Genomic DNA, 27931 nt, shown 5'->3' on the forward strand with positions numbered 1-27931 from the left:
AATGTATTGTAGTTACAATCACAATCAGGCCAGTTCATAGTATTTTCCAGACTGGGGATCAAAATAACAGTTAAGACTTGGATCATACAGTAAGTTGAGAAACTCATCATCACACTTATTGTCTTGACGCCCTGCAAGAGACAAAAAAAAATATTTAAACACAACATATCCCAAGCCACATTGTTTGAAAAAATAAACTGAAATAATTTCTACTACGCAAATATAAATAACCGACAATTGTATAACTATTAAAAAGTGGTTAGATTTTAAAACTCCAAACGAGGAAGAATATGTAACAACTAGAGTAGAGGGTTGGACCCAAGAGCACGGAAGAGGCGGAAGACTACTACAAAAGGGGAGACTCCCTACAAAGCAAAACGGACGTGTACAAACAGGAAACAGGGTAGCAAGACATGCAGTCTGAACAGCTTGAATCCAAACACAATCAACGGCAGACAAAGGATAAGTAAAGACAAGGACTTGAATACACAAGGGAAACCAAACAGGGGAAACGTCATTGGCTAAATACAACGAAGGGGCAAGTGAAATCAAAGCAGACAATACCCAGGCTAATAAACAAGATGGACAGAATCAGGTGATAGGCGGAGACAGACACAAGAAACAACAAAACACGAGACATGTCAAAACAAAAGTCCATGAACAAAGTACAGACCATGACGGAAATGGCTGAAATTGTAAGATGCTGAGTTAAACCTATAAAAGGGTTTCTTCTGACATAAAATGTCACTCATTAAATAATTACTATAATTTCCCATTTTATAACCTTGTGCTTGGCCAATCTATGTCCCTGTATGTTTCATAGGTGCAGGAGCACACTGAAAAAGGTTCAGGCATTCAGCTCCTGTGACCAACTAAAACTACAGTCACATTGTAAGTAATTCAAAGCAAACAAATGCCATTTCAACCAGGGATGTAATGCATGGCCAAGGTGTGTGGTTTTGGTGTGTGTGTCACTGAGGCAACAAGCCAGAGAGTGATGAGCCAATACCTTCATTTGTGACCTTGCAGAGGTCATCTTTGCCCTTTGCCCTGTGCTGGCTAGGAGGGATAATGGGAGGGCTGAGCACATCCATCCATTCCCTACAAAGACAAATGAAAAGGAAAATCCCACTGACACAAACTTACTTCAAACAATATATTCTAGGCTTCTAGATCTTTCACCGCATTTCTATCAACTCTATTGAAGTTGACAAAGTTTGTTTTTATTGACTACCTATTTTCTATTTCCTCCTTCAATTCATGCTGTGTACTGATTGGCCAGAAACTCCGATCTGGCGGGGTATTATATGTAGGGATGGGTATCGTTTGGATCTTTTTCCGATACCGGTACTTAACCGATACTTTTAAAACGATACCGGTGCCTAAACGGTGCTTGAACCGATACTTAAAAAAAAATAACACAAAACGAGGATTGAAGACATTAAAGAAAGGCTTTTTTTATTGCCAAGGCCAATTTTATTTCTTCAAATTGAACAATATATTAACTGTTTAAAGTATACTATGAATATAAATACATACAAAACACTTGGCTTCAAACTACAGCTTCAAACTATGAATATTATTTTAACTGTTAACAACAGTTTATAGTATGCTTAAATAAATACAAAACACACTCACACTCTTTACAGACTACAGCTTAAAACTTATGAGCATGTTTGCCTTTGGAGTCATAGTATACAGCCACACTTTTGACCGTTTACCTTTCTCTATTTTCTCTGTTAAAAGGTTGATGGCGAGCTCTGTTTGTGCTTGCGCTGTTAAATGCTGCCTGCTTCACGGTCATAAGACTGTTGCTATGAAAACACCAATGAGCGTGAGCGCCACAGGACCAAAGTTAACATTGGGAGATGGGGCAGTTTTAAATGTGACCCACGAAATATGCCTGGCAACAAAATAAAATGTAATTCATACAGATCATACTCATACATACGCCACTCACGTTACTGCTAGTTAGCTATCGCTAGTTTTCTACTGTTTTGGAACCAGCCTACGTGTTTCATGTTGCAGCCTGAAATAATTCCTGTTTATAAGACAACATTTTACGTAAGTTTTGTTCATTAAGCTGCATGATTTGTTGCTGTTATTCATTTCATTCGGCTCAGGCACCGAAAGGAAGCACCGAAATCTGCGTGACATTTCGGTCCGGTTTGTTCATTTAGTTGCATGGTTTGTTGCTGTTATTCATTTCAATCAGCTCAGGCACCGAAAGGAAGCACCGAAATCTGCGTGACATTTCGGTCCGGGTCGGTACCGGTTGTATAGTCCCGGTGCCATATTGGTACCGGTTCTAGGTACCCAACCCTAATTATATGTGGTGCAGGTACAGAGGAGGGCCTGAAGTGGAATACTTGCACTGTTCTAAAGGATCCAGACAATGTGTTTGAATGGTGATTGCTGCAAACACAAAATATCTATGTCCTTCTTTCACTTTCTCCCCATATAGTATTTTCCACTGTTTCATTATCTGCAGTTGTTCCTTCTTTTCTCTGGCCCATCTTGGTTACTTAATGCCACTTCCTTCCTTCCTTAAACCATATGCCTCAGCTCACAAGCAGTCTCCAGCAACGGCTCGCATTAAATTAGTTCCCTCTCCTGTCTCAAGTCAGTAGCCCAGGTCCTGCCCTGACGACGTGCCAGTCTGGGATGAAACAACAACACAGCTGAAGAGGGAGGGGAGAAACTCGAACAGCAAACTCACTAATCTTCTAGTTTTGTTTGTTTGTCCGTTTTTCCTTTTTCTTCTAGGTCAGTAAATGAAAACTAGAACTAAGAAAAAATAGTTTGACTAGCTCAACACTATACAGCATCTGCCTGGAGTCATGGTGCTGTTCTACCTCTATACAAGGTAACATCTCAGAGATAGACAGGCACTGGTGGTGAGCGATCGGTCACCCAGTTTATGAAGTCGTAATCCAAGACTATGTATCCTCAGTTCAGGTTTCCCACGTTAGAAACAAGGAACTCGGGAAGCTTGTCACTTCACTGTGGTCAGACAACTAATGAGGGAACTGTGAGGAGTGGGTAATGGAATAACAAAGAGGGCCCTTTAACATTTGAAACAGCAGCACCAGTGTCAATATGACGTCTGACAAAGAGGTTAGAAAAGGAATCTTGGAATCTTTGGAATCTTTTTAGGTTAGGTAGCTAAAGTCATAAAAATCTGAGCAGGATTTCGCATATGCCTTTGTTGAAGTAAACTCACATGCTACGCTGGAAGTTGTAAACCTCTCTGTGTATTGGGCCTTATTGCCAGGATCTCAGTGTTTGTGACATGAGCTACTAGGTGATCAAATCAATGTCAACATAATTTGGATTAAGAGTCATTTACTATGCCGAGCCCAATCTGAATCTAATGGAACAGTTCCATGCTACACAGGGCAAAGTAGCATGGAACAGCCATGGTACTGGATAGTAGCCACTGGGAGGGGATTTGAGAAAATATTGAAACAGATTCAATAACCTTCTTAATTCAACCTTTCATAATGATCTCCAACTGATCGCTTATGACCTTGTCTACGAAAAACCCTGAGCCTTCCAGTTAAAGCTAGCACAAAAATATGATAAATTATGTTGCCTTCTCATTTACTAAGTCCACTTATGGATGGGTTTCCTACATAAACAACCTTACTAAAAATGAACAAGTATTCTTTCAATAATATTTGCCTTTGTCACATTTCTACTTCATTTTAATTATAAAACAAAAAAAACAATTAGGGACATCACAGACAATCACCACACCTCTTCACTCTGTCTCCTCTGTCACAGAACATTGACAATTTACCCAATTATTTTCCACTAGCCCAGAGCATATACTCTCCCACAGCTCCACTCTGACATGTATTTACATCACACAGGAAAAGGTTATGCACCCCCCGTGCGCCCACACAAAGCAGGAATCATGCTGCGACAACAACAGATACGATCCCCGTCGCTAAGGGGAGGACCATCCCTGACTACCACCCAGAGAGCAGCTCTGAGACCGTGACAGCTCGCTGACATGCTCAGACCTCATGGGCATTCCGCTCCCCCACCCGCTGCAACACATAATCACCTGCGACAGTCTCGGTACACACATCAACCCGGCTCTAGTTTAAAAAGTACACTCTGTGTGTTTTCAGGCAGACGCCCACACACACGTGTTTGTTTTTTCCAGGGAAATATTGGCTTATTTTGAGAAATGAGACAGTTGAACAATATCAACCTTACACTAGTCTCTCCGTCTGAGGCAGCCGCAGAACTATCAGGTTTTCTACATAAACTTTCTGACAGAGGTATTGGCTGATTCTGAATGATAACATGGTTGAATAACATGAAGCCGGTGAAATTGAATCTGCCACTCACAGCCTATTAGACAGCCCTTACCTGGGATTGGAATGTAGAAGAGGATTCATCTCTTTCTGGTAGTACTGGCCCTGATTGGCTGGCTGGAAATGATTGACAGATTGAAATTATGGTTGCAAAATCCTGACTTCTACATTTTACACAAAATATTCCGCACTGCATTAACAATTTGACAACTAAATATAGAGAAACACTTTGGATTTAACAAACCTTCACCCAAAATGTGGCCTGTTCTCGCTCCCCAGCGGGGGGCACTGTTGCTACACATCTGGAAATGTGACCATTTTTCCATTTCAGAAAGAAAAATGTTCAAGCCTTCCAACTAACTGTGCACACATTATGGAAAAGGCACAGTAATTCCAAAAGAACAAGGAGATGAAGGATCATTAAAAAATGTCTTGTCACATGAAATGTTAAGAAGACAAGCATAATAGGTATTAATTTATGACGGCTTACGGGGGGAAATGAATTTTAATTTCTCTTTTTGAGCTTCTGGGCTGCATGAATTGTGGGTTATGAATTAAATTTGTGAGTGTAATGATTATTTTTGATGGACTTGCATGAACATGTCCATTACGATACTTGATGTAAATGAAGTTCACTCAAGTCTCGAGTCTATTTCCCCCAGAATTTGAATTAGTATATCTCACTGGTGCTGGGCTACAGCAAGCTGCTCAAACTACTTACAAGCCATTCTTTCTAAATAGTCATGGCAGTGGCCAACTGACCAACTGCTGGCAAAATAAAGTAACTGGATATTCCACCCCATGCTGGTGACACATTATTTTCTATGTTATCCTCCGGTAAAATGAGGCAGCTGACTAACTATACCATCAGCTACCATTTCACTGGGGTAAAGATAGTTGTCTGTATGTTCTAAATCTGGAATATTTTCAGAGAAAGTTCAGCACTGTAGCCTGCCTTGCTAGATGTAATTATGGCCTAAAGTGCATGTCTTGTTTAAAGCATAGGGGTTCTTGTTAAGGCATGCCTAGCTGTTACTAAACTGCTGTACCATATCAACTGATCATTGACACAAACTTGCCATCCAATTCCGATGTACAGCTTCTTAAAAATAAGCTGGTCAAATACACGTTCTGTTAATTTTCCAGAATGTTGTTCAAAAAAGTAATTATATAATTTCACAGGATGACAAATGACCCACCCAGCACTAGTTAATTGTGACGTAATTGTATTGAATAGGAGTATTTGCTGACATTGTCAATTTCTGTGACAAATGGCGACTCAAGGCTAAATGATGAAAGCAAACTGAATGTATTGTCACTCGCATTGACTGTATTGGCAGTGGATCGACTGAGCATTGTAAGAATCAACAGAAAAATAACTGGTGGTGACACAAGCTGACCTTGTTGAAGGAACTCTACATACATAAATCAATCTTAATAAATATAATGTGAATCTGCTAGGAAGCATAGATAACAATATCAGATCTCTGAGCTTTCTTCTTTCTGTATGTCATTGAGCTCTTGTACTCCCGCAAACATAAAATGACTCCTAATACAAAGTGGGGTCAAACAGAAGAACTGACATTGTAAAGACTCATGCCAAGCGGCAAACAGAGAAGGGGAAAAAAAGCTGGTTCATGGCGCCGTGTGTTAACCGTACTGGGGCTTCCATAGTGGCCTCTAACCCTCGGTGACGTGGCTACTTACCACAGGGTAGCACTGGGTCCAGGTTGTGGTGTCGTCACTGCTGATGCTGAGGCTCACGTTGCAGCGGCGCTGCTGGGAGGCGCTCAGCCTGTGGTCACGGCCGTCCTCCTGCTCGTCCTCCTCCGTCTGCTCTCGGCAAAGGCTGGCCAGCATGCGCCGTTCCTCCTCTTCCTCTTCCCCAAGTTTGTGCAGGTCACGGCTGCTTGAGACGGAGACAGCTGGCTGGCTTCCATCGCCCATCTTAAGACAGAAAATGTATTTTTACCTCGCAATTGCGCTTTGAACATTAACATACAAAGAGGTTTTGTGTAAGACGCCTTGTGGGTATGACACATTTAGAGAGCCAAGGTGGCAGGTTTTGCCCACATAGACACACAGCTGGTTTTCAACTATAATAGCCATCATAAAGAAAACAAATATCCCTGGCTCTGTAATCAGCAACCAGAATTTCAAGTTGGTAAGGCTTTCTTTACCAATCAAGACACTTCCAAAGATACAGGCATCCCTGTCTGCCAAGTATTCCGCTTGAGCATCACCCACAGATGAGAAAGGGTGAACTCCTATGGTGGTTAACTTCAGTGATTACAGCATTTCTAATTAATGCAAAGCAATCTGTTTTTGATGACTGTTACATCCTTTACCCCTGGTATGAGGGTCATTCACACTTTCCTATGCACACCAAATCTGCAGAAAAACAACAGCTACACTTGCTTCAAACAGAACTAGTTGACTGTCACCGACTTTAGCAGAGAACATACGCACTTCTAGTGAAGGCAAAAGCCGCACATTTCCAACAGATTTCAGAGCTGCTCAAATCTGTTGCCTGAAACATAAGGTGCAATTAACAGCAACATTCGCTGCAATTATTTTATTGACATCAAGTACAGCTCTTGAGTGTTGTTGTAAAGACGTGAGCGAGTAAAGGGTAGAAAGGGGGCTTTTGTGTCAAAAAGGCGCTGGAGGGGTTTGGAACTGTTGACACCTTGTTAGCAGTAGCCAAGCATATGCACTGTCAAATTAGCAGTTTGACACCTAGGACCTCTCCTCCTCCTGAGCTCTCAGCTCTTGGGAGAAAAAGCCTTTTCTGATGTTTAATTACAGCGCCAGCTTCCTTCAGAAGGTCACTGGGAGGTGAGCGGTAGCTTCATTTCAAAACGGTCCCTGTAACTATTGTGCTCCTTTGCTGTCTATCTTGCTTGCCTATCTGCAATGCGCCTGAATCTTCCCTAATGTAGATTGTTTGCACGCAGGGCTTTGTGAGAGCTTGCCCTGTAAGACAGCCGTAGGAGTGAAAAATAACATAAGAACAGTGAATCATGCCGCGTCCCGCTCCTTGATGTTGATACAGTTGGTTCCCTGCAGAAAGGCTCCCTTGAACTCAAGCTGCCTTGCCTTTCTTCAAACACAGTTTTTAGGGGTTTGTTCACTTAGGACTATTGCATTCAAATTCTGAAACCAGCACTTCCGCTCAGAGTCCAATGCAATGCTACACTGACAGCTTTTCTGAATTACACCCCAAAGAAACACACTGCTAGTTCAAAAGAAGAAGGAAAAAAAACTAAAAACACTCACAAGTGCAGGCAGCAGTAAGTGCACAATAAGATTAAAGTCCTAAACCACACAATGGTGCACACATACTGCTGTACTGTACATGGAGCCATTCACTGTTTGTCAAGTTTACATGAAAAATGTCTTTGCACAGCAAAGTAGATCTGTTTGCTATCTTGCCGTCTCTGCGCTGTTGATATTGATGTCTTATGGGTGGCTGATTGAAATTCAGCTCAGCAAAATACTGTAATGGAAAAAAGCAAAAACGAATACGGAAAGGATGGGCACAGTGCACAGCCGAAGAGTTATGAAAACTGATGATTTAGGGTGAGAGTAAATAACCCACGTTTCATGTGTGTGTAGTACAAGACAAGTTCCTCCATGGCAATTCACTTAATTTCCCTCGAATTTGTTTCAAATGACCTCATGTCAAATCACACAATCACACTATTGTGACCACTGGTTTCAAAGTCAAACTATTCCACTTCACTATCGCTTGGCTGAATGTCCTCATTTAAAATGTTCCAGGCTACAGTCAGCACTCCTATCGAGTCCCAACTCTCACCTGATGCCTCAAGTCCTCTGGGGGTATTTCTCGGAGAGACCTCTTGCTCACTGACATACTACAGTCTCCGGCTGGTCCCCTCTTCCCTGCGCTGGGATGATCCAGTCTGGGGCCCAGCCTGGGAACGCCGGGTGACTGACAGCGGGTCGGGGCCACGCTGCTGTGGTCAGGTCTCCTCGACCCGTCCATGACCCCAGGTGAATGAGCTGGTCCTGCAGCGTTGGGACCCATTTGGCGTGGCTCAGTAGGTGACATGCTGGTGGAGCTCGGCCCTGAGTGGGATGGGCCAGGCGAGTCACGGGGAGCTGGGCTGGAGTGCACGGCACCTCTCTGAAGAAGGAACTTGGGGTAGGCATCATCCTGGGAGACAAACAACAAGCCTGACTGGAGATTAGTTCGTCTCATATGGGACGTGAGAGAAGTATTTGTAGGATGTACAATCTGATCAGAGTGTTCTGTTTTACTGTGGTACATGCTTAACACATAGCCACATACTTACAAAGAGCATAATTCAGAATTTTCTGTTTTTATGCCATGCTTCAATATAGAAAAATTAATTAAACGTCAGTATCTGTGTAAAAAAGCCCTGCCGAAGCACACTCCTCCTCCCAATAAACACACACACAACAAACAACCCCACATGCATGAGAACACTGACCAAACCAAAGGTAAATATTTAAACTGGATTACAGCTAAACCCACTCTAAGCCTTTTACTTATATCAGTTAACTTCCTAAGCCATATAATCCATGATGTTGAATAAATGAGTTCAGTTTCAGGCACCTCTTTTGAAGCCTAATACTGTGTATAGGATGCAGAGCAATGCAGACAAAAATCGCTGTAGATGTTCTCTAATTGCCACAGCAAAACCACAGAAAACCTCAGATATCCTCTGAATAGAAAAGATAAAATCTTGAAGCACGAAATGTCAAAAACACTAACCATTAACCATTAACATTTTACTAGTTCAAGTCCTGCTCATCTGCTATTGGCAGAGGTCTCTCTCTCTCTTTTTGGATTTAATGGCAAATCCTTCATTTAAAAATGAAAATTTGAAAGTGGCAGTCTGATGCAACATCAGTGAAAGTCACTAGGCAAGCAGCAAATGCCAACATGATCACAGATGATAACGTAGTAATAAACCACTACCGTTGAGAAATGTGACTGCCTGCTTAAAGGTGGAGTTACATCAGATATCACCTGCAATTAGCAGTGACGACACCACATTTGACAAGGCGCTGCTTGGCTCACCTCTCCCACTGTAAGGAGGATCTGAACAGCCTTGATCTCTGCTAATGGCCTTTAACAGCCAGCTCACTACCATGCTAATGATGGTCAGTTAGCTGATGATGAGGCAAGCTGGACTCCTCCTTTTAAAGTGTTCCAATGAAACCTTACTGCAGTTTTTCCAAGGCTAATTTTGGTTGGTATCTGTTTTGAGCCATAACAACTGAGTTAGAAGTCAGTAAGCCACATGCTATTTGAGGCTGGATGGAGCACAAAACTCCGATCTAGAGACAGGGAAGTAGGCCAGTAACAGAAACATAAAAAAATTGGCATGCAGCGGGATACTATGTGTATAAATGATGTGTCTGAGTCTTTTGGAAGTAGGGAATAACATTTCTGAAAATAATCTCCTTATAGCTCAAGAAATAGACCTTCCATCGTTGAATTTCCACTCCAGGGGCCCTCATTTCATACCTCTATTTGCTCATTTCAATCAAGCATGGGTTGATTAATTAGTTGATGTGGCACTGAAGTCATCCTTTATCTGCCAATCGCAAAGATTCAACCATGCCTTATTAACATTCACAAGGAGCTCAGTAATTGTTATACAATTAAGCAGTTTTCAGTCACAAACAGAGTGGTTTACACAAAGGAGACAGACTGTCTTGCGCAGGAGGTCTGCCCATCTTGAAATCATTTCGTTTTTTTATAGAAAAAGGTGTTGCTTTGAAAGAACTAATTTATACGTAAAACTCCCACGTCTGTGCACGGACAAGCCCCAGCATTGCACTGGCCCACCCTTGTTTTCACTTATAATCTTGCTCATTATGAAATTAGAGGAATGATTTTGCAAAGTTATTAAATTAGCTTTAGGTCATGTGCGGCAGACATTGCATGTTGCCAGCCACGTGCTGCCAACTACCAATCAATAACATTAGGTCCCCATTTAGTCTTCTGTTCCATTCTGTTCCATATACTTATCCTACATAAACAATGAAAACTATTAAAAAAAAAAACTATTCAATTAAATGAATAATTATAATAATCTTTGGTATTTTTGTCATATACAGATATGCAATGATGATGGCTGGGTAATATATATCTTTTATTTCCAATGTCAAGTCTCTATTTGATCATGTGACGAGACGATACGATATAGCTAGTTTAGGCGAAAAATCTGAACGTCAAGGCCGAAAGGCTGACTCAGCGCAGCCAGAGGCACAGCACACCTGCAAGCCAAACAATGCCTTTCAAACAAGTGGTGATGCATGATATGCTTTTTCAATGGACAGGATAGCCAGCCCATTCAGCCTCTCCTGCTCCATTCTGCCCCTCAGGTAGGTCTTTATGAGTCTCAATTTGGAAAAGGATCACTTGCCTGTTGTCAGTGTCACAGATGTCAGAAACAATAGCAGGGCAGTGCACACCTCACCGAAGGTGGATGTTACGGAGTGATTATCCACAAACAGCATCTTGGCAAATTGGGAGACTCATAAATGCTGAGCAATCTCTGCTCTAAAACAGGCCTGATTGATAGGAGTTGTGCAGGAAACGTTATTGCTATGTCCCTGTTGCAGTGGTCAGACAGACAGAAGTTTTGCCTTGTCATATAACTTATCATCGCCTATGAGCTGATGACCACTTTAACAGGGACAATAGCAATAACGTTCCCTGCACAGCTGCTATCATTCAAGCTGCCATGCCCCTATTTAACAGGTTGTTATAATTTCGGAGTCAGGTCGCTGCAGAGCGCCTGTTTCATTGTGTATGTGTTTTTCGGATGTGGGTAAAGCTGCTGTTTGTGCAGCCGCACCAAATCGTGCCTTTCATCAGTGTTAAGAAAGCTTCAGCACTTTGACCGTCTGTTTATGTTACCGTGTGTCAGAGTGCTATCCATGTTTCTGATACCTTTTCTTGCCCTGTCTACTTTTCCAATACAAAAACAGTAGTAACCAATTAGACTGTAAAATCAATTTTTCCCTTCACCTAGAGACAGGTAGGGGTGGGACCTATACAGGGGTATGAGGTGTGGGTGGGTGTTTGGGAGGGGGGCTGGGGGTGGTGGGTTACTGTAAATTGTAAAATTTGGAAAAAAATTGAGAATTGCACAGTATCTCTTTTATGTCCTCATTTTGTATCATCGATGCTCAATAAACATACTTATAAAAACCCAACACATTGTTGGTAATGTATATAATGGTGTGTGTGTGCACTAGGGCCTGTCATAATAGCATGCACTGGGGCACATCCATACACTACCCATCCATCCATACCCATCCAACCCCTCCCTACCTAAAAACCTGTACCCATGTCTTTCCACCTCCCAAAAGGACAAGACTGCCATAGAGGAGCTGCACACACATTGCATCATCCTCCAAGACTGGTGCTACAGCTATCAGACGTCTTTGTTTGATGAACACCTTAATAATTCAGCATTGTGTGTTCAAATTCATTCCCTCCACTTATGAGGCATATGTTGAAAGGCTTGGCTGAGGCACCCAGAACCTGCATGTTTGAAACAAGCAACAAGCCAAAACTTGAGAATCTCTCAGGTCTGTTCTCAGACCTGGGGTGAAGTGCTTCAGCTGAGGAGAAAAAAAAAGAACTAGTTTCAGTGGGGCTGAGTGCATAAATATCTTCAGTGGAGGTGGGTAAAGCTACACCATTCTTGGAGTACCTAAATATTTGGATTGCACAGTGATTCATTATGCTTTTAAAGTGAAAAAGCAGACACTGGGCAGTTCACAAAGGCCATTAAGAGGTACGCATAGGCGGGATGTACAGTGAGCATCCCATCAAGCTGTCAACTACATCAATCAAAGTGGCCTGATTAACTGGAGCAGAACATATGCATCCCCAAGACGGGTTTGATTTCCCTGAGGAAACACACTCGCACACACAAGGAGAGAATTCAGTGCCTTGTTTGGGGGAAAGTTACTGCAACAAGGACTGACTGATTCTTCCCTAGCAGACAATAGAAGCAAGACTTCTTATAAAATACAGTACTATTCCTGGCACAGCGCACATAAATCTCTGCTGTCTTACTGCTGTGAACTGCACAGGACACTGTTTCACAGGAGACGCAGTCAAAGGCTGTTTCAGTGCACATAATACTGAATATACAATACTTCTCATTGGCTGGCAGATATCCAATATTTCTGTATACAGACAACCAACAAATAGATCCAGTAAAACATTTGATCACAGTTCTATATGAATGTGTCAGATAATAGTAACCATGAAAACGGAATGTTGTTAATGATAAAATCCCTTTAAAAGCAGCAGTGAGCTTCGGTTTGTACTAGCCTAAAAGCTCCTGGTCAGAGCAGATGAATTTTCAGAGACAAGAAAACACTTCTGGGGTTTGTGGCTGCACACGTAATTAGGGATAACACTATCACTTTTTGAGCATATTAATGCTGCATCAAAGCCCTGAACCTCATAATCTGCTTCAATCACCGACCCAGAAGAAGTAGCCAGTGCCTTGACAAAGCCCGAACTTGAGGAAAAGAGCTGAGCCTAAAAAAATAATGAGTGGGATACATCAAACCAAGCTAAAAAGGGAAACCTAAAGAGCCTCATTATATTTTTCACTACTTTTTTTCAGTTTTTCTTTCTTTCGTTTTTTTTTTTCCCTGTGTGTGATCACTAATGATTTAAAGTCCTTAATCTAAATAATTTATTTCTGGTTTAAAATTAGATTCTGGTTAGGGTGATTTTTAAATGTATTTAATTTGGAAAATCTTTACAAATTAATTATTAGCGTTCAATATCACACCATATTGCTAAGTCCCGAATTAATGGTATGTGCGAATAAGATTGGGGAGACGGAGAGTGGAGGCATGCGGCCTCTTTTTGGTGTCATTACTGCGGGATTTCAAAGGCTTCCACAAAACAACTTGTCATCAGCAGTTGCACCGGTTGCAGACGTCCACCAATTTACACTGTCATGTAATTAGGTTGCCTTGACATTGGTGCATTTCTTTGTCTTTCATTTTTCTTTTCCTTCTACATGTTTGTTTTTTTCCCCACCAGGGAATTTAGCATCTTGTCTTGTGTACAATTAATCTTATCGAAGGGAGTAAAAGCACTGTATGCATCTAATTTACACAATAAGGGGGGTCCTTTTCAAAACATTATTCAGACATACATAGAGCTAATGCTGGTTCTCAGCTGTGCAGGACTTTTCACTTAAACAAAGTTTTGAATAATATAATCAATAGTGACAGTCCTAGCTCCCAACATGTGTATCTAAAGGCCATAGCACACCAGACAATCATTCCTATTTGTTCCATTGGAGTGCTAAGGCCTTAAGAAAGTTTCCAAAATGGTACTGTTTCTTTATCTATCATATAATTACGGTCATACTACAACAACGACATCACTGATTATGATTTGTTATCATCCTAGCCTCAGTAGATTCTCCCAGTGGCCTGCTTTCTTTTCAGACAACCGAAACACAACAGAGGGTCGTTCCGAAGGATCTCAGGTGGTGATAATGCTTGTCTGTGGTGTTCCATATCTTTGAAGATGCACAATTTGTCAGCAAAAATGCACACTGATTATTCTCTTGACTTGTCTATTGCTCACTGGGAGATTACCTGCATACGTAAATAGCAAATCTGAAAAAGGGCTATTATTGTATTGTTAGTCTTTGGTTGTCCTATGCACTCAGGTCAAAGCCTTCAGACAATTATTCTTTATTTACTCGAATGTCTTCTTCCTGTATGTCAACATATGTTTAGACTATCTTGCTTTCTGTCTATCATTGATCCTAAAGCATTAGATCTACCTGCAGTCACAAATACTCCTATTTGCTTCCTGATCCCTGTTGGTTCAACTTATCTACGTATGTCCCTACACCATGAAAGCGGACCCCCTCTTTCCTCCCGTGAGTGAGAGGACCCACAGCTAGAAGAGCAGATGCATGCAAAGCCAAACAGGGGCCTGCAGTGCTTCTGGTTGGTGCTGTGTGTCATGCTCAAACAGCCTCTATGTTGGGTCTTTAGTAATAGCATGCACAATTTATGCCCAAGTAAATTTGCCTAACTTTTTGCCGAAATTTAAAGACCTTGTTTGTTGCTGCTTTGTTTGCCCACAACAAAGTGCCATTTGCTGTTTACTTCATAATTACTTTATGTACCCAAATGGAAATGTTTTTGGTGGCTGAGTGTTTATTCTTTTCAATCAAAGATAATATTAATAAGAAAAACAGCGATTTGTATAGCCATTTTATAAAACGGCTGTACATAGGCCTGATAGCAGCATTCCCGAAAATATACAAAACAAGATGAAATAATGTGTTTCTATCTAGCTTCAATCCCACGATCCCTAACAGGTGTGTACGTGTGGTTTTTGAGGGCAGGCCATTAGGGATGTGCTTCTGTGAAAGTACTAATGGTCTATTAGGCAGAACAAAAGGATGCAGACACCTTTTCCGTCGTTTGAAGGTTTTAGGGTAGAAAAAAGCTCTTGGATTCTGGTGTTTATCTGCCACTCGGGTGCATACGATGAGTTGAGGCTTTACACCCATCGCATCGCATCAATCCTTCCACATTTTTCTGTCCTCTGACATTTCGTGCTCACACCATGGCAGTTGGTAAGCTAGGTAGGGTGGGGTACGAGGCTGTAAATGTAATGTTTTTTTTTGTGTGTTGCTTTTTCCTCCTTATTGGAAAATAGGAGTAGAAGATAGAACTCATGTCTAGAATTATACTTCCATATCTCATGGTAATCAAATAAATTAAAATAATAAGAAATCTGAGACGGAGAATTCCTCTCTCCCTTATTTAAGAGTGACGGTGGAGATTTGCATGTAATTTGCAAGAAATCATGAGGAAACACAGGGGAACCCAATAGTGTCACCTACGAGTGTACCTTTTTTTTTTAAGGATAACCAAAAAAGTGAATGATTATAATACATAAAACATCTCAGAGGTAAACTGTTTAATTAATAAGCACTATAACTTTCCCAGTTCCTAGTCTTATACAATGCTACTCAGTATAGAGTGCCATTGTATTGATGTGTTGTCTGCTAGAGACTATAGCTTAAGCCACATACCTCCTCACTCTCGCTGCCAATAAAGTCATCCTCAGGTCGTGCTTCTTTGCGCACGCCTCCATCATCTTCACACAGAGCACTCAGGTCAAAGGTCGCGTCCTGGACGCTGTTACAGAGGCCCTGCACCCGCCTGGCTGAGTGAGGCCGTGATGAGAAAGTGAACACCTCCTCCTCCTCCTCCCCATCCTTCTCTTCTTCCGCCTCCTCTGCTTCCAAGACAAACCGTGGTTCTTCTTTGTCACTCACGTCACTGTCACCCCCCTCCCCTGGAGCCAGTGGGGCCGATAGAGGCGCCGATAACTCACAGGGGACAGACAGCCGGTCGAGCTCGTCATCGAGCTGGCTGGCTTCCTGGTCAGAGTCGTCCAGACAGCCGTCCTCTAAAGAGCAGAGAGATGTCACCTCATCTGCGGAACCAAAATGAGAAAAACGTCTGTGAGTGTTTATGTACTCAACACAACAAGACAAAGACACACTGCCTGTCTCTATTGATCACACTGACTGTGTGGCAGCCACCTTTGGGGTAACTCTGGAACAATCCCACGCAGTGAACAGCAATGTGTCATCCCTGACTATTCTGTATTCATGCACTCATCCTTGTCATCCAAGTTCACAACTCTATGGATTGATTAAGCTTTTGAGACCACTGCTGCTGACATACACTGTTCCTTACTCCACAGCCAAGGAATTGAGTGATTCCTTCTTTTCTTGCACAATGGTAATCTAGCACAATTTTCAGTGCAGACCGTATTCCATTTAGCCAGAAGTAGTAACACCACATGGTGTAAATTAAGCTCCAGGATTTGACCCTCTCCAAACTCATGAATGTAAGATTTAAGCAGCTAACGCATAATGGGTAGGAAAATGTCATAACATGATAATGACGGATGAATACAATTATATCTACATAATGAAGTCAGATGGAAACACACTTACTTTCCCTGCAAAGCAGTGAAACAAGTAATCTAGCCAACACTGAATAATATTTACATTCCAGAGCACTTTCATTTTACAAGTGGACCATGGTAATTTGGCTTTAAATCATTTTACGAAAAAAAGAAAACAGAACGACACCATCAAAAAGCAGAATCCCACTGAACTAGTGGAAAACAGACTGCACTTAATCACACTACATCTGATTTCCTCTCTCTCAATTTATTCCTGTAACAAGTCTGCTTCGTATGGATCCTGTTTCAACGCAGGTGACTACAGCACCAAAAACACGGTTGAGCTCCTTCTCTGAGAAGCCCTTATTGACTTAGCAACACTGCACAGATCAATGGCAGAGATCTGATTAGAACAATATAATGCACAACAAGCTATACACGTCATGAGAAAGCACCTGCATCTTCTCTGGGTTCATGTTAGTGTATATGCAAACAGCAGCATAATCACAGTAATTGAAGACTCCACAATGCTTTTACCAGACGTTTCAGATTCATTTAAGGGGGATTCAATCCAAGGTTAAGTAATTGCACATTAATGCTCTGATGAGAGTTTCAAATATGCATGAGTAGAAGTGAAGCTCTGGAAGGGAATCTATATCATACTGGTACAGTCTTTGGGAGGTGGGGGGGGGGGGGGGGGGGGGCAGTTGGCAGTTGGGGTTCCAGTGCAGTTCTTCCATCGGCACACAAATAACATCATTAGCTGAGAGGGTGCGGTGCGGCAGCAGAATCCCAAAGGGAACATAGATGTATGCGTGCCTTTGGGGTCTGTGTGCCCTCGCTTTAAAGAACAAAAATACCCTGGACTCAGAGCCACACCAGAGACCGAAGTGATAAATACGGCTCAGTCATAGCAACAGCCAGCAGTGCAGGGCGTCACAGTCTACGTCTGCAGTCTTTTTTTTCTTCTAAAAAGCGCACAGCACTGCAGGGGAACAGTCTGAGTCACTCCGATATCTAACAATGAATTAAAACTCTGAAGAAAACTTGGAAAAAAGAGGACTGTTTGTTAGACATTTGCCTCATTTCACAAAATATTAGCCGCAGCCACTTTGGGGCACTACGGTATTCCATGCACGTCTTTTTTTTTTTTTTTTAAACGTCACACCATAATCACCGTTCCTAATTGCTCACAGCGTGCAAGAACCCCCCCACCCCTGAGACTTCCCTCTGACCTACACAGTATACTTAATGTCCCATTACTGCTAATGAACTTCCTTCTTTCAGCAGACGGGAGGAGGGATCTTTCATTGCTTTCTGGAATGGAGGGTGAACTTAATGTACTTTGTGATTCATTCTCTGGAGGCTGGAGGAGGGGGTCCGGAGGAGGCAGAGAGGAAGGGAGGCTTTAACACAGGGCGCCTCTCTGTTATAGAAATTTAAATACAATCTCTAAAACATTACACCTATATTACAGGAGTGCTGCAGCGGTGCCTCCGTTTACAGCAGTTTGCTGCTCCTCATCCATATGTATTAAGCCTCGGCTTATCCAGTTTAGCATTCTGCTCAATTTGCATATTTGAATAGCGAACGCGGGCCAAAAATGTATCTGAATTTTGACCCTATCTATATGACCTGACTGATTTGCAAGATAATCTTTCACAAGCAACAGATCATTATATTGACCTTCTTTTTTTTTCAAACTATCATTTGCAAAATCTGTCACGACTCACGCATAATCTCACATCCCTGCTATCTTTGGTGTACATACTGGGCCTTAATTCTATTGACAGGCAGCTAGCAACGAGCAAAGTCTGCTGCACATGATGTATGCTAGATACAGTACATAGCAAATATACTTATTTCTGACTGGCTGGTGTTTGAACATAATATATATGACGGTCACATAGCTTTGTGATAGCCATGATGGCATTGCGGCCCTCAAAATGTCACAATATACAAAAAATAATGAACTCAGGCAGAAGCTTTCTTCACACTGCATGGAATTTCACCACTACCTTCTGAAGCATCTGCTCTGTCATAGCCGATGGAATGCTGTTTAAGATGAAAAGCAGTGGCCTGGTAAGCCACATCCTCCTGTTTCTGAGGGTGAGGAAAAGTTTCTCCTTCTATTACACCACCTGGCAGAAACAAATAAGAAAACACACCATGCTTTTCTTTTGAAACACACCACAGTTTGGAAAGCCTGACAAGCTATTTATTTGGAGCAGGTTATTACTGAAAACATTGTGTGGAAGGTAGAATAGAAGTAAACAATAACTGTTTTTTTCACCCTCCAATCACTGCTTAAAGTTACATTTTGATGAGGAGAACACTTTTCAAAAGAGCCTTCAAATAACAAAACTTAATGTTGATCAAACTCCTCTCCAAATTAAAGGTGGAGAGCCTGTTGTACAGCCTATACTAATACATGTGAAACATAGAGCACATCTGAAATGCTAAATCTGGGGTAAAAACACACACACATATCTAACCTGTTAGGACAGGTCTTTCCCTCCCAGCACTGTGCATCTGAGGTCTCCTGGTTTGGGTTCGTTCAGATGCTGCCCTGTCTGGAGGTGGGCGTGGCTGAAACTTCCTAGATCTGCCTGTATCCATGGAGACATGAAGTGATCATTGCACAACATCTCTTTTACTCCCTCATGGTTAAAAACGGTGTGGGCTTTGAGCCTGTGATATCAAACACCACAGCTTTTCAAACATTCGCACGCACAAAATATTTCCTTATGATCTGTAAAGTAATTTATGCTGTAGCACTAAACAGAGCACAAACCATTCTTACATGACTGTCTTCGTCAGAACTAAGGTATACAAGAAAAAATGTATGATTTCACCGGCTAAAAAGGTGAGTTGGTGGTTGTTATCAGGATGCTTTGTAGTCTCTTATTGCTCAGCTCAGTTTTCGCTGGGATTAAAGTCTGGAACTGCTTTTCACTTACTGAAACAAGGGGCCATTCCCATTGTGAGGGGTCAACCAATAAGCGAACAGTGGGGGCTGCTAAATGCGATGGCACTGAAACGAAGCGCTTGTTTTGAAATGCAGTTACAACAATGGCAGCAGTCCCAGTGCTAGATGAAGTGATACAAACAGTAGTAGCCACGCCACCAATCATCGAAGAATTGAAGCCGGAGCAAGAAGAATGTGTAAAATTATTCATAGAGGGCCAAACTATTGATGCCGTACTGCCAACGGTTTTGGAAAAGGCCTAATAATTCAGCACACACCATTGATGGCAAAGCAATTGGGGAAGATATGGCATATGGTGGTCAGTGCCAGATGGATTAAAGGCTGCTCCAGAAATTTCAAAATGAACTAGAAGTTTATGCCCATTAGGATGTAACGACAGGAAAAAAAGTAAATTTGGGTTTGGTTCTACTAGTCTAGTTGTTTTAGCCTGGTGCTGCAATCCACACATTTTCACTAAGACCACTGTGGTCCACAGGGATTCATTTAAGGGTGTCGTAATAGGCATAGATCAAACTGACATTTAGAGTTATTGGATAAGCTCACAGAGTACTATTCTATTGTAAAATTGAGCATGCAAGATTCATCCTGGCAGTTTCAGCCAAAGTTGAAGGAGCTGGTGAACACTAACAAAATCCAATAAATGCACCTTTCTGCTCAGGTAGAAAACATAGAAAATCCTCTCTACCAATCAATTTTCAACTGAGGTCATCCACCCTATACTTTGCAGTAAGAACTGAACCCCATGAGATCCAAGCTAGTGGGTTTGCTGTGTTTACTTTGAAAATGCTGTGGGGAGGGTACCTGAGAGCCCATTATGGTCCGGTGTAGCCTTGTCCTCGAGCCTGCTGGATGCTGGGTTGCTTTTCTTCCCAGTGGGTGGAGGTGGGCCTGCAACTCTGGAGCCAAAGGCTACATGGGACGAGTCGTGGCTCTTTGTGCTGCGGGCACTGGTGGCCCTGGTGGCACTGGTGGCCCTGGTGGCACTGGTGGCCCTGGTGGCCCTGGTGGCACTCGTTGCCCTGGCACTGGTTGGGCCTGTCTGTTCTGTGAGGAGGTACAGTGAGGATCTTACATGAGCATTGTCTTTTTTCCAACACCTGTTTTGCTTATTTTTCCCAACACTTGTTTTGCACAGTCTTTCTCATAATCAGTCTAGCTTTCGCAACCTTGTGTAAAGTGCCAAAAAACTAACTTCAGGCATGTTGTCTCTTCTCATCTTTTAATTTTGAAAATTAAAAATTCCACCCACTCTTTTTTGCTCTTCTTGTGAAAATGTGCCTATTATTCTTGTTCTACCATTTCACAATTAATTGTTTATAGGTTCAAAATGACAATTAACGAGCTAACTTATTTTCCCTGTCAGACTGTGGCTGCTCTCATCATTGCCTCAGAGGGCTTAAAAAACACTGCTGACATCTGTCTCCATAAATAAACAGATGCTGGTAAAAAGACAATTGAGGCAACGACAGAAAAATATACAAAATAAATGATTGGGCCATATCTTTTTTCTTGAAATGAGCTTAGAGTTCATGAGTTCTACTGTGTATGGTCTGTTGTTGGCAGCCTCTCAATCAGAGGGACCCCAGGAAAATTAAACGTTCACTAACAGACTGGCAGCATTTTCAAAGACTGTTTCCTTCTAGGGTTGATCAAAGAAAACAAACAACCAAAAGAGTGCTAAGAGCTACAAAGACTAATGTACAAGGTCAGAGTAAACTCAAACACACGACACCACTGAGAACACAAAGGAATGTTTGACAAAGCACGTCTGACTCCCTAGAGGCACAAATGTTGCCGGCTGAAAAATATTTTACCTTTCTGGTTGAGCAGAAAAAAACGAACTATTTGGAGTGACATCAACATCAGGTGGTAGTTTACTGCACAATTCAAAATGTGGCAGAATCTGTCGTTTCATTATAAACTGCCACTAAACTGACTGTCATTTTACAGTCTGAAATGATGTCATCATTATACAAATTATATAAATTAATATAATTATTATAGAAATGTTCCTTAAATTATATACTTTGCCTTTGAGACACATGCTATGGTCTAGTGTAGTCAACACAAACCACTTTCACAGTCCTCAGTCACTGGTGCTGTTTTCTGTTATTCTTACAAAAAATAAGAAAAAAATTCTATAACAACTCAATTTCCAAGGCCAATCTTGCTTGCTATTTTAACATAAAGTCCATTCCCACAAAATTGCTTAGAAATGAGTGGGCAACAGTAAAACAGAGCAGCATCAGCCTGGCCGGCAATTTTCTGTCTGATTTACCAGAGTCTGTTTTCAAAGGGCCAGTCCTAATGTCAGAGACAGCAAGGTTCTTCATGTTGATGACTTGGGTGATGTGCTGAACATCTGTGGGAAATTGGCAACCCCTGGGAATTTCATCCAGCACTCCATTTCTATAGATGTAAAGATCTGGTAGAGAAATAATGTCAATAGGTTAATGTTAAGAGATATCTGAAATGGTACATTTTGGTTTAATTTGCAGGACAAAACAAATGTACTACATAATATAGGAAATGAAAGAAGAGGCAGCAGGGTATGGTATTTGAGAAGTTGAGCAAAAAAGATTTACATATTTAAAAAGTTAGCCTTCCCCACAGTGTTTGATAGTCAAAAACATAAATATATACAGACAGACATGACAGTAATGACGCTATAGTGAGTTACTGACAAAGGATTTCATGAATTTGAACAAAGCCATCAGTTCAAATGCCTCCCCCGATTCCCGTTGGTTACAAGGATATTAGTCAGCAAGGCAGATGATGACTAATTTCTGTGTTTTTTAAAAGTAATTACAAAATGTACATAGCTGCTCTTCACTGTGAACATGGTGGTAATTTATTTCTAAATAAATAGGGATTGGAGGGGTTTTGAGTGGTAGTAGGTGAGAATGTGTTCACAATAGTTTTTAGTTTGGAGAATAAATGTATTTGTGCGATCATATTATTACAGTTATAATACACAGGTAACTATAAAATATTATACAGCCTTCTGGAAGATGCTACAGATACATGCAAGCTGGAATGACGCACCTCAATAACAGCTTCTTCCCCTCTTCCCCACCAAAGCTGACCTGGACTCTTTCAAAAAAATGTTTTCCCCAATATCCCCCCTCCTTAATGGACTGAGCTACCTTTGACAAAGGAATACCACCAACATTGTTGTGTGGCAATAAAGTTTTACCTTATCTTATTAACCAGAAGGAGTATTTGGGAAAGCAAGGCTGTACTAAAACACACGTAACTTCCTTATCTGCTTACATGTGATTTGCTGTAAAATTCCTTTCCCAAACATTTTTAGTGTAGGGAAAGAATGTAGGAAAGTACTTCTACTGTAAAATATCTAGTTATGTTCTGTGCTCACCCTAACGAATGTATAGCAATTTTTTTCAAACACATCAACAATATACTAATATTGGTCTGGTCAATTTTTCAGATGTGCCATATAAAACACTTATTCAGGAAGAAAGACAAACATTGAGACAGTTTTTACATGAAAACAGACAGCTCCAGAGATATGCACATGGTATAATCCATTCAACATCTAGTCAAGTTCCTCCAGGCCATCCCACCTCTGTCTGAGTCCAGGGGCTGTGTTTTCATAGTGAAGATCCGTCTGACCTTGCATGAGGCTGATATGCTAATTCCATCCAAAAACAAAAACGCTGCTCCCTTGAACATCTCACGGGTGAACGAACTCACATCAATGCACATGTTGCACCACTGTAAAACAAGGAAGCCAACAATGGCAATTAGAAGGCAATCAAAATGACACATTCTTTTTGTCACAGGAGAATGTCACTAGGTCAACGTAACATCAGTATGTAGGACACATATGGTGCAATGCATCTCAGCATCCTTAACAGATGTGGCTGTCATTTTACATGTACAATGGTCCAAGCATTCCTACTCACAACATTGCGAGCAAGACTTGTTAGAGGTATTCTGGCATGAAGAGGAGTTGCAGAAACTTCCTTGTGGACTGTTGACAAGTACAGTCTTCTCTTCAGATGACCTGAATCTGTTATTCTGCAAGAAAGAAAATATTCTTATATTAGCTGAGTAGTTCTTATTCTTTCTATAACTCAGTACTCAGTTAATGTAGTTTCCAGTCTATTAACTGAGTTTCTACATTCATTTTGTGAACTTTCTGCAACGCTGTGGTTCAAACTCTGGTGTGGGCTATACTGTATGTTATAAAATGGAAAAAAAAGTAAGATCAAGATATTTATTTACTGCAAAGTTTCTTTAGTTCATTTGGCTTGTATGTGACTTTAAACAGTGTGTGTACTTTAGACAACAAATAAAGGCATCAATTAAGTGTTTTATTATTTGTCTCCCCTGATCTTTGCACGCGTTAACTGGCATGCCAATGCATTTGACAAAAAGCCTTCTGTTTTCTAATTACCTAAAAACCCTGCATTGTTACTATTTACTGTCAACTATAATCCAAAGGTAAGCTCAAAACAAGTTAATGTATGTTAAATGAAAAGGCCTTTGCATTGTGCTGCTGGTTTTGGTAATGCATTCATGTCTTTAGTGAATTAGCTAGCTATCCCCCACCAGATGCCCGCAATGACAAGCCCTCTTTTTCTCTCTCTCTCTATTTCTCTGTCGCGCTCACACACATTGAAAAAAAAAAACACAGTTTACACACAGGTGCAGTCTAAACATGGATTTGTTGTATAAAATGACATAAAATACTGTCATGCATTTTATTTACGGTGCGGTTAACAGTACTTGCTGGAGCTCTAGTAGAATATAATATAACGCACACCATTAAAATAAATTAAGATCAGCACGGCTCTATTGCAGTTGCATACCGTTAAGGTCTTATATGTTTGGATCATGCCAGGTGAAGTGATGACAAATACAGGGAAAATATGTGAATGATGTGCAGTTGGATGTGGGTTATACGTATGCCTACTGTGTGTGTGATTTCAAAAGAAAATGTATGCTAACTGTCAATCTGTTGGATTAGAGAATGGATAAAAAGGATCAACTCATCATGGTGGTGAATTAATGGATATGGCAGAGATGGATTAGTTTAGGATTAGTCACATCCCTTTTAGACTCAAATAAAGATGGCGGAGCATTAGTGTTTCCTCGATGATGACTCCTAATTTTTAATAAGAAATCACACCTCCAACCAGAAACACAAAAGGAGTGGCCCAGGTGAAAAAGAGAAACATGAGACACGTAAATCAACTCAGAACTGCTGTTTGTCTGTTACTGTTTTGCGCCTTGTGGAACAATGGGGGAATGGGTAATGAAGTAAAGACGCTATTTTTGGTCTCCTTATACTGTACGCCTTAAGCCTGTTTGTTTACAGTAAAACATATTATTACTAGATGCATGGAGTTGACTGAGGGGTCAAGGGGAAAATAAAAAGCTTTGCTTTTCTAAAAGTGTGATGCGTGCCTAAAGCACAACATTACTGGCTGGCAACACCACCATGTCCCATGTCATCACATAGGGTTGATCTCTAGCACCTCCTTCAGATATGCTCACACAGTGTTCCAAAGAAGGCTAGACAACATCACATTCACCTTGAGCAAAAGAGCATGGTAATGAGAGATTAATTAAATTCAATTTTCAATTCAAATGGCTTTATTGGCATGAATGTGCGATACACTGTTGCCAAAGCACTAATAATAATATAATTATAATAATATAATAATAATAATATTATATCAAGTGGACAGGAGGCTTTTTTTTAATTTGTGGGATAATCTTATGTGAGTATCGGTATGACCACACGTCTGTTTACTCACAGTTTTCTAACAGTTGTTGGTGTGTACCGGAGCAGGAAGTTGGATACTTACAAAAGCTCTGTAGAGAAATCCTTACCAAGAGGGACCTTCACTTGGAGGACTAAGAACTTCTGAACCAGTCCAACTGAGAAAAATAAAGCAACCAAAAGTATATTCATCCGTATTGTCGTTTTATGGATGTTGTTACCAACACCCTGAATCTATAATCTGGTTTCTTACTTTAAATTATCTTTAAAAAATTACATTGTGTTTATAAACAGCATTTACAGTAGGGTAAACGTACCTATTAAGCCCACGTACCATATAAGCCCACTTGTGACTTCTGAGTCAAATAAAATTTGCCTGTGTTTCAATGGAGATTTTCTCCCATTAAGCCCACTTGGCTGTGTTTCAATGGAGATTTTCTCCCTTTTGACTTTTGAACCATTTTCTTACCTAACTTTGACCTCACCTAATTACTGAAATTGACTAATTTATTAACCTTAGAATATTACTATTGAAACAGGAAACTTTCTTTCTTTCAGTCATTAGGTCTTCAGATATCTAGATAAAAACAACTGCACTTTCAACCAGCTGTCTGGACCAGACATTTTGGCCAGTTGTAAATGCCAACAGTACAATGTAGGATAGAGATACAGACAAAATGGCAAAACATATTGAAAGATGAAGTATTGAAGATACATTTCCATTCTAATTTTGATTTTGTTCATTAATAGTTTTTTGGCTACATTCCAAAGAAGACATGTTGACTTGTAAGTTTAGCTTTTTCTGTGTTGAAAAGGCTGATCACGCATAATCACGCCTATTTCAAATACCATTTACAGGCCAGAGGAAAGGAGTAGAGACAAAATGAAAATAGCTATTGAGAGCTAAGAGATTGTCTATTTCAATAGAACAAGTTTGGATTGTTAGTACTTTTTAATATATATTTGTATTTATCAACAAATCATGAAGTGGGCTTATTTGGAACACCCATGGGCTTAAAGGGTACATACAGTATCCATTAAGCCCATGCCAGACTTTTTACATATTTTGACAAATTAAACAATATAAACATTGAAAATTGGTATAAATTATTTATTGACACTTCAAATGAGACATTAGACTATCATTTTAACTAAAATGTTATCACTTAAATTTGGGTGGTATATATTATTAATGTCTGCAAAGCAGCTTTGGTGGGCTTAATAGGTACGTTTACCCTATTATTATGAATGGGCACTTTCAACTTGTTTAATTCCCCCCAAAAAAGAGAGTGTCATGATGCATTTCGAATATATCAAACAAATGCATCAATATGTCAATGCACTGACAACTCCATTGCATTGATTAGTCTGCATCATTTTCAAAATGTCCCAATGCTTTTCTGGCTAAGGCACAAAGAGGGTAAAAGATGAGCATCTGCATAAAACAGTCAATGCTTATGCCTCAATAAAAGTAGAGTTTCCTCAATGTCCTCTAACAGTGCGTTCCAGTGTGAGCACTCACACACAGTCCTGGTTTTGTTAATTGGAAACAGATATAGGGGCTTGGAGGACCAAGCCAAAAACAATTGCAGGCAATCAACATGTTGCTTCAGCAGCATGGATGGGAGGGCGTAATTGATTGGCTGTTGAACTCAATTGTCAACCTTTCGCCTGAATCACAAACTCTTTAATGATCAGAAATACTCACGAGCCATTTTGCTATCACGTGGTATCTGCATCCTGTTTGTTTGACTGCTGCCCTCCAAGCTGTAGACAAATCCCTTAACCTCCTTATCAAACTCCTATGCAGAAGGCAAACACAAGTACACCAAGTCTTAAACGCATGCCATTATATAAACACTGGGTGGCCTATAATGCCTATATATATAAAAATCACATTTTGTTTTACTTGCCATGCCTTAATGCATGAGTACCACTGGTTCACATGGCATTATATTAGAAGCAAAGTAAATACATGTTCATTTGCATTCCAGTTATCATGCAAGTACATCAACATAATGCTGTAGGTTTTCCTCCTTACTCCACTTTTACCTGCAGGACTGTATTCTCTGCTACAACTGTGTATGATAGGAAAACACTAGGGCTTGTTTGGACCAGTTTGTCCATAAGTCTTACGAAGGTTATGAGTTTCATGATTAGCCTGTGGATCATTTAATTGATTGTGAAAATAAATATTATCCACATATTTTGTTCCTCATTTGTTGATTTAGTAGTTTTGGTGTAATTGCCTCCCATATGACACTCTCACCTTGTAAGACAAACACTTTGTAAAATGGGGAGGGATAATATCCATAATTGTTACGTGTTGACTTGACAGGCTTGTGCTGAGTCATTGTGCTCAATTAACCTATCAGGGCTTCTGCCTCATTGCACTACCTTTAAAACGCCCTTCACTGACTGCAATGAGAAAGCGCTGATGGTGTTACAGTGGACTGAAACCTTTTCCTTTTTTGTAACATCAATTAGATGTTGTCCACTTTGGACACCTTCATTTATATGACCTTGCATGAGGTTAATTACATAAAACATCCTTGCAAGGTATGAGCTTCCCCATGTCTGTTTTTGGCTATGGTAAGGTTTTACAGCTCTGCAGTTCACAGCTCATAATAAAAAGCAAACAATCATACTTTACTTATTCCTGCTGGTCCACCAGAGAGTTTCCATTTTGCCACAGGATCCTTCCCTTGTGCACTGAATATTTCCACTACAGGTCCTCCCTATGAGAAAAAGGTATAAGTAAGACATGATTACTGGTAAGAACTGACATTTCCCATGATTCAAAATGAGGATAGCCTAACCCAAGTCAATAAGTCAAAGCAGGTTACCTGATATTCATTTTTAAACAT

At 40.7% G+C, this 27931-nt stretch overlaps 1 protein-coding gene across 1 annotated transcript; it reads right to left on the reverse strand.

Moving 5' to 3' along the window:
- Nucleotides 1-24: 24 nt before the first annotated feature.
- On the reverse strand, nucleotides 25-27931 carry cfap20dc (CFAP20 domain containing; the record flags this gene model as incomplete). Its single annotated transcript, XM_080846772.1, has 16 exons — nucleotides 25-131; nucleotides 1010-1101; nucleotides 4384-4445; nucleotides 6036-6275; nucleotides 8149-8508; nucleotides 15437-15843; nucleotides 18342-18464; nucleotides 18819-18932; nucleotides 20114-20356; nucleotides 21591-21737; nucleotides 22897-23047; nucleotides 23239-23353; nucleotides 25150-25222; nucleotides 26773-26866; nucleotides 27713-27802; nucleotides 27911-27931. The coding sequence occupies 16 exons, from the start codon at nucleotides 27929-27931 to the stop codon at nucleotides 25-27; spliced, it is 2439 nt and encodes an 812-aa protein (XP_080702898.1).

The sequence above is a fragment of the Sprattus sprattus genome (genome assembly GCF_963457725.1).
Source record: "Sprattus sprattus genome assembly, chromosome: 10".
In the NCBI taxonomy this organism is placed as follows: domain Eukaryota; kingdom Metazoa; phylum Chordata; class Actinopteri; order Clupeiformes; family Clupeidae; genus Sprattus; species Sprattus sprattus.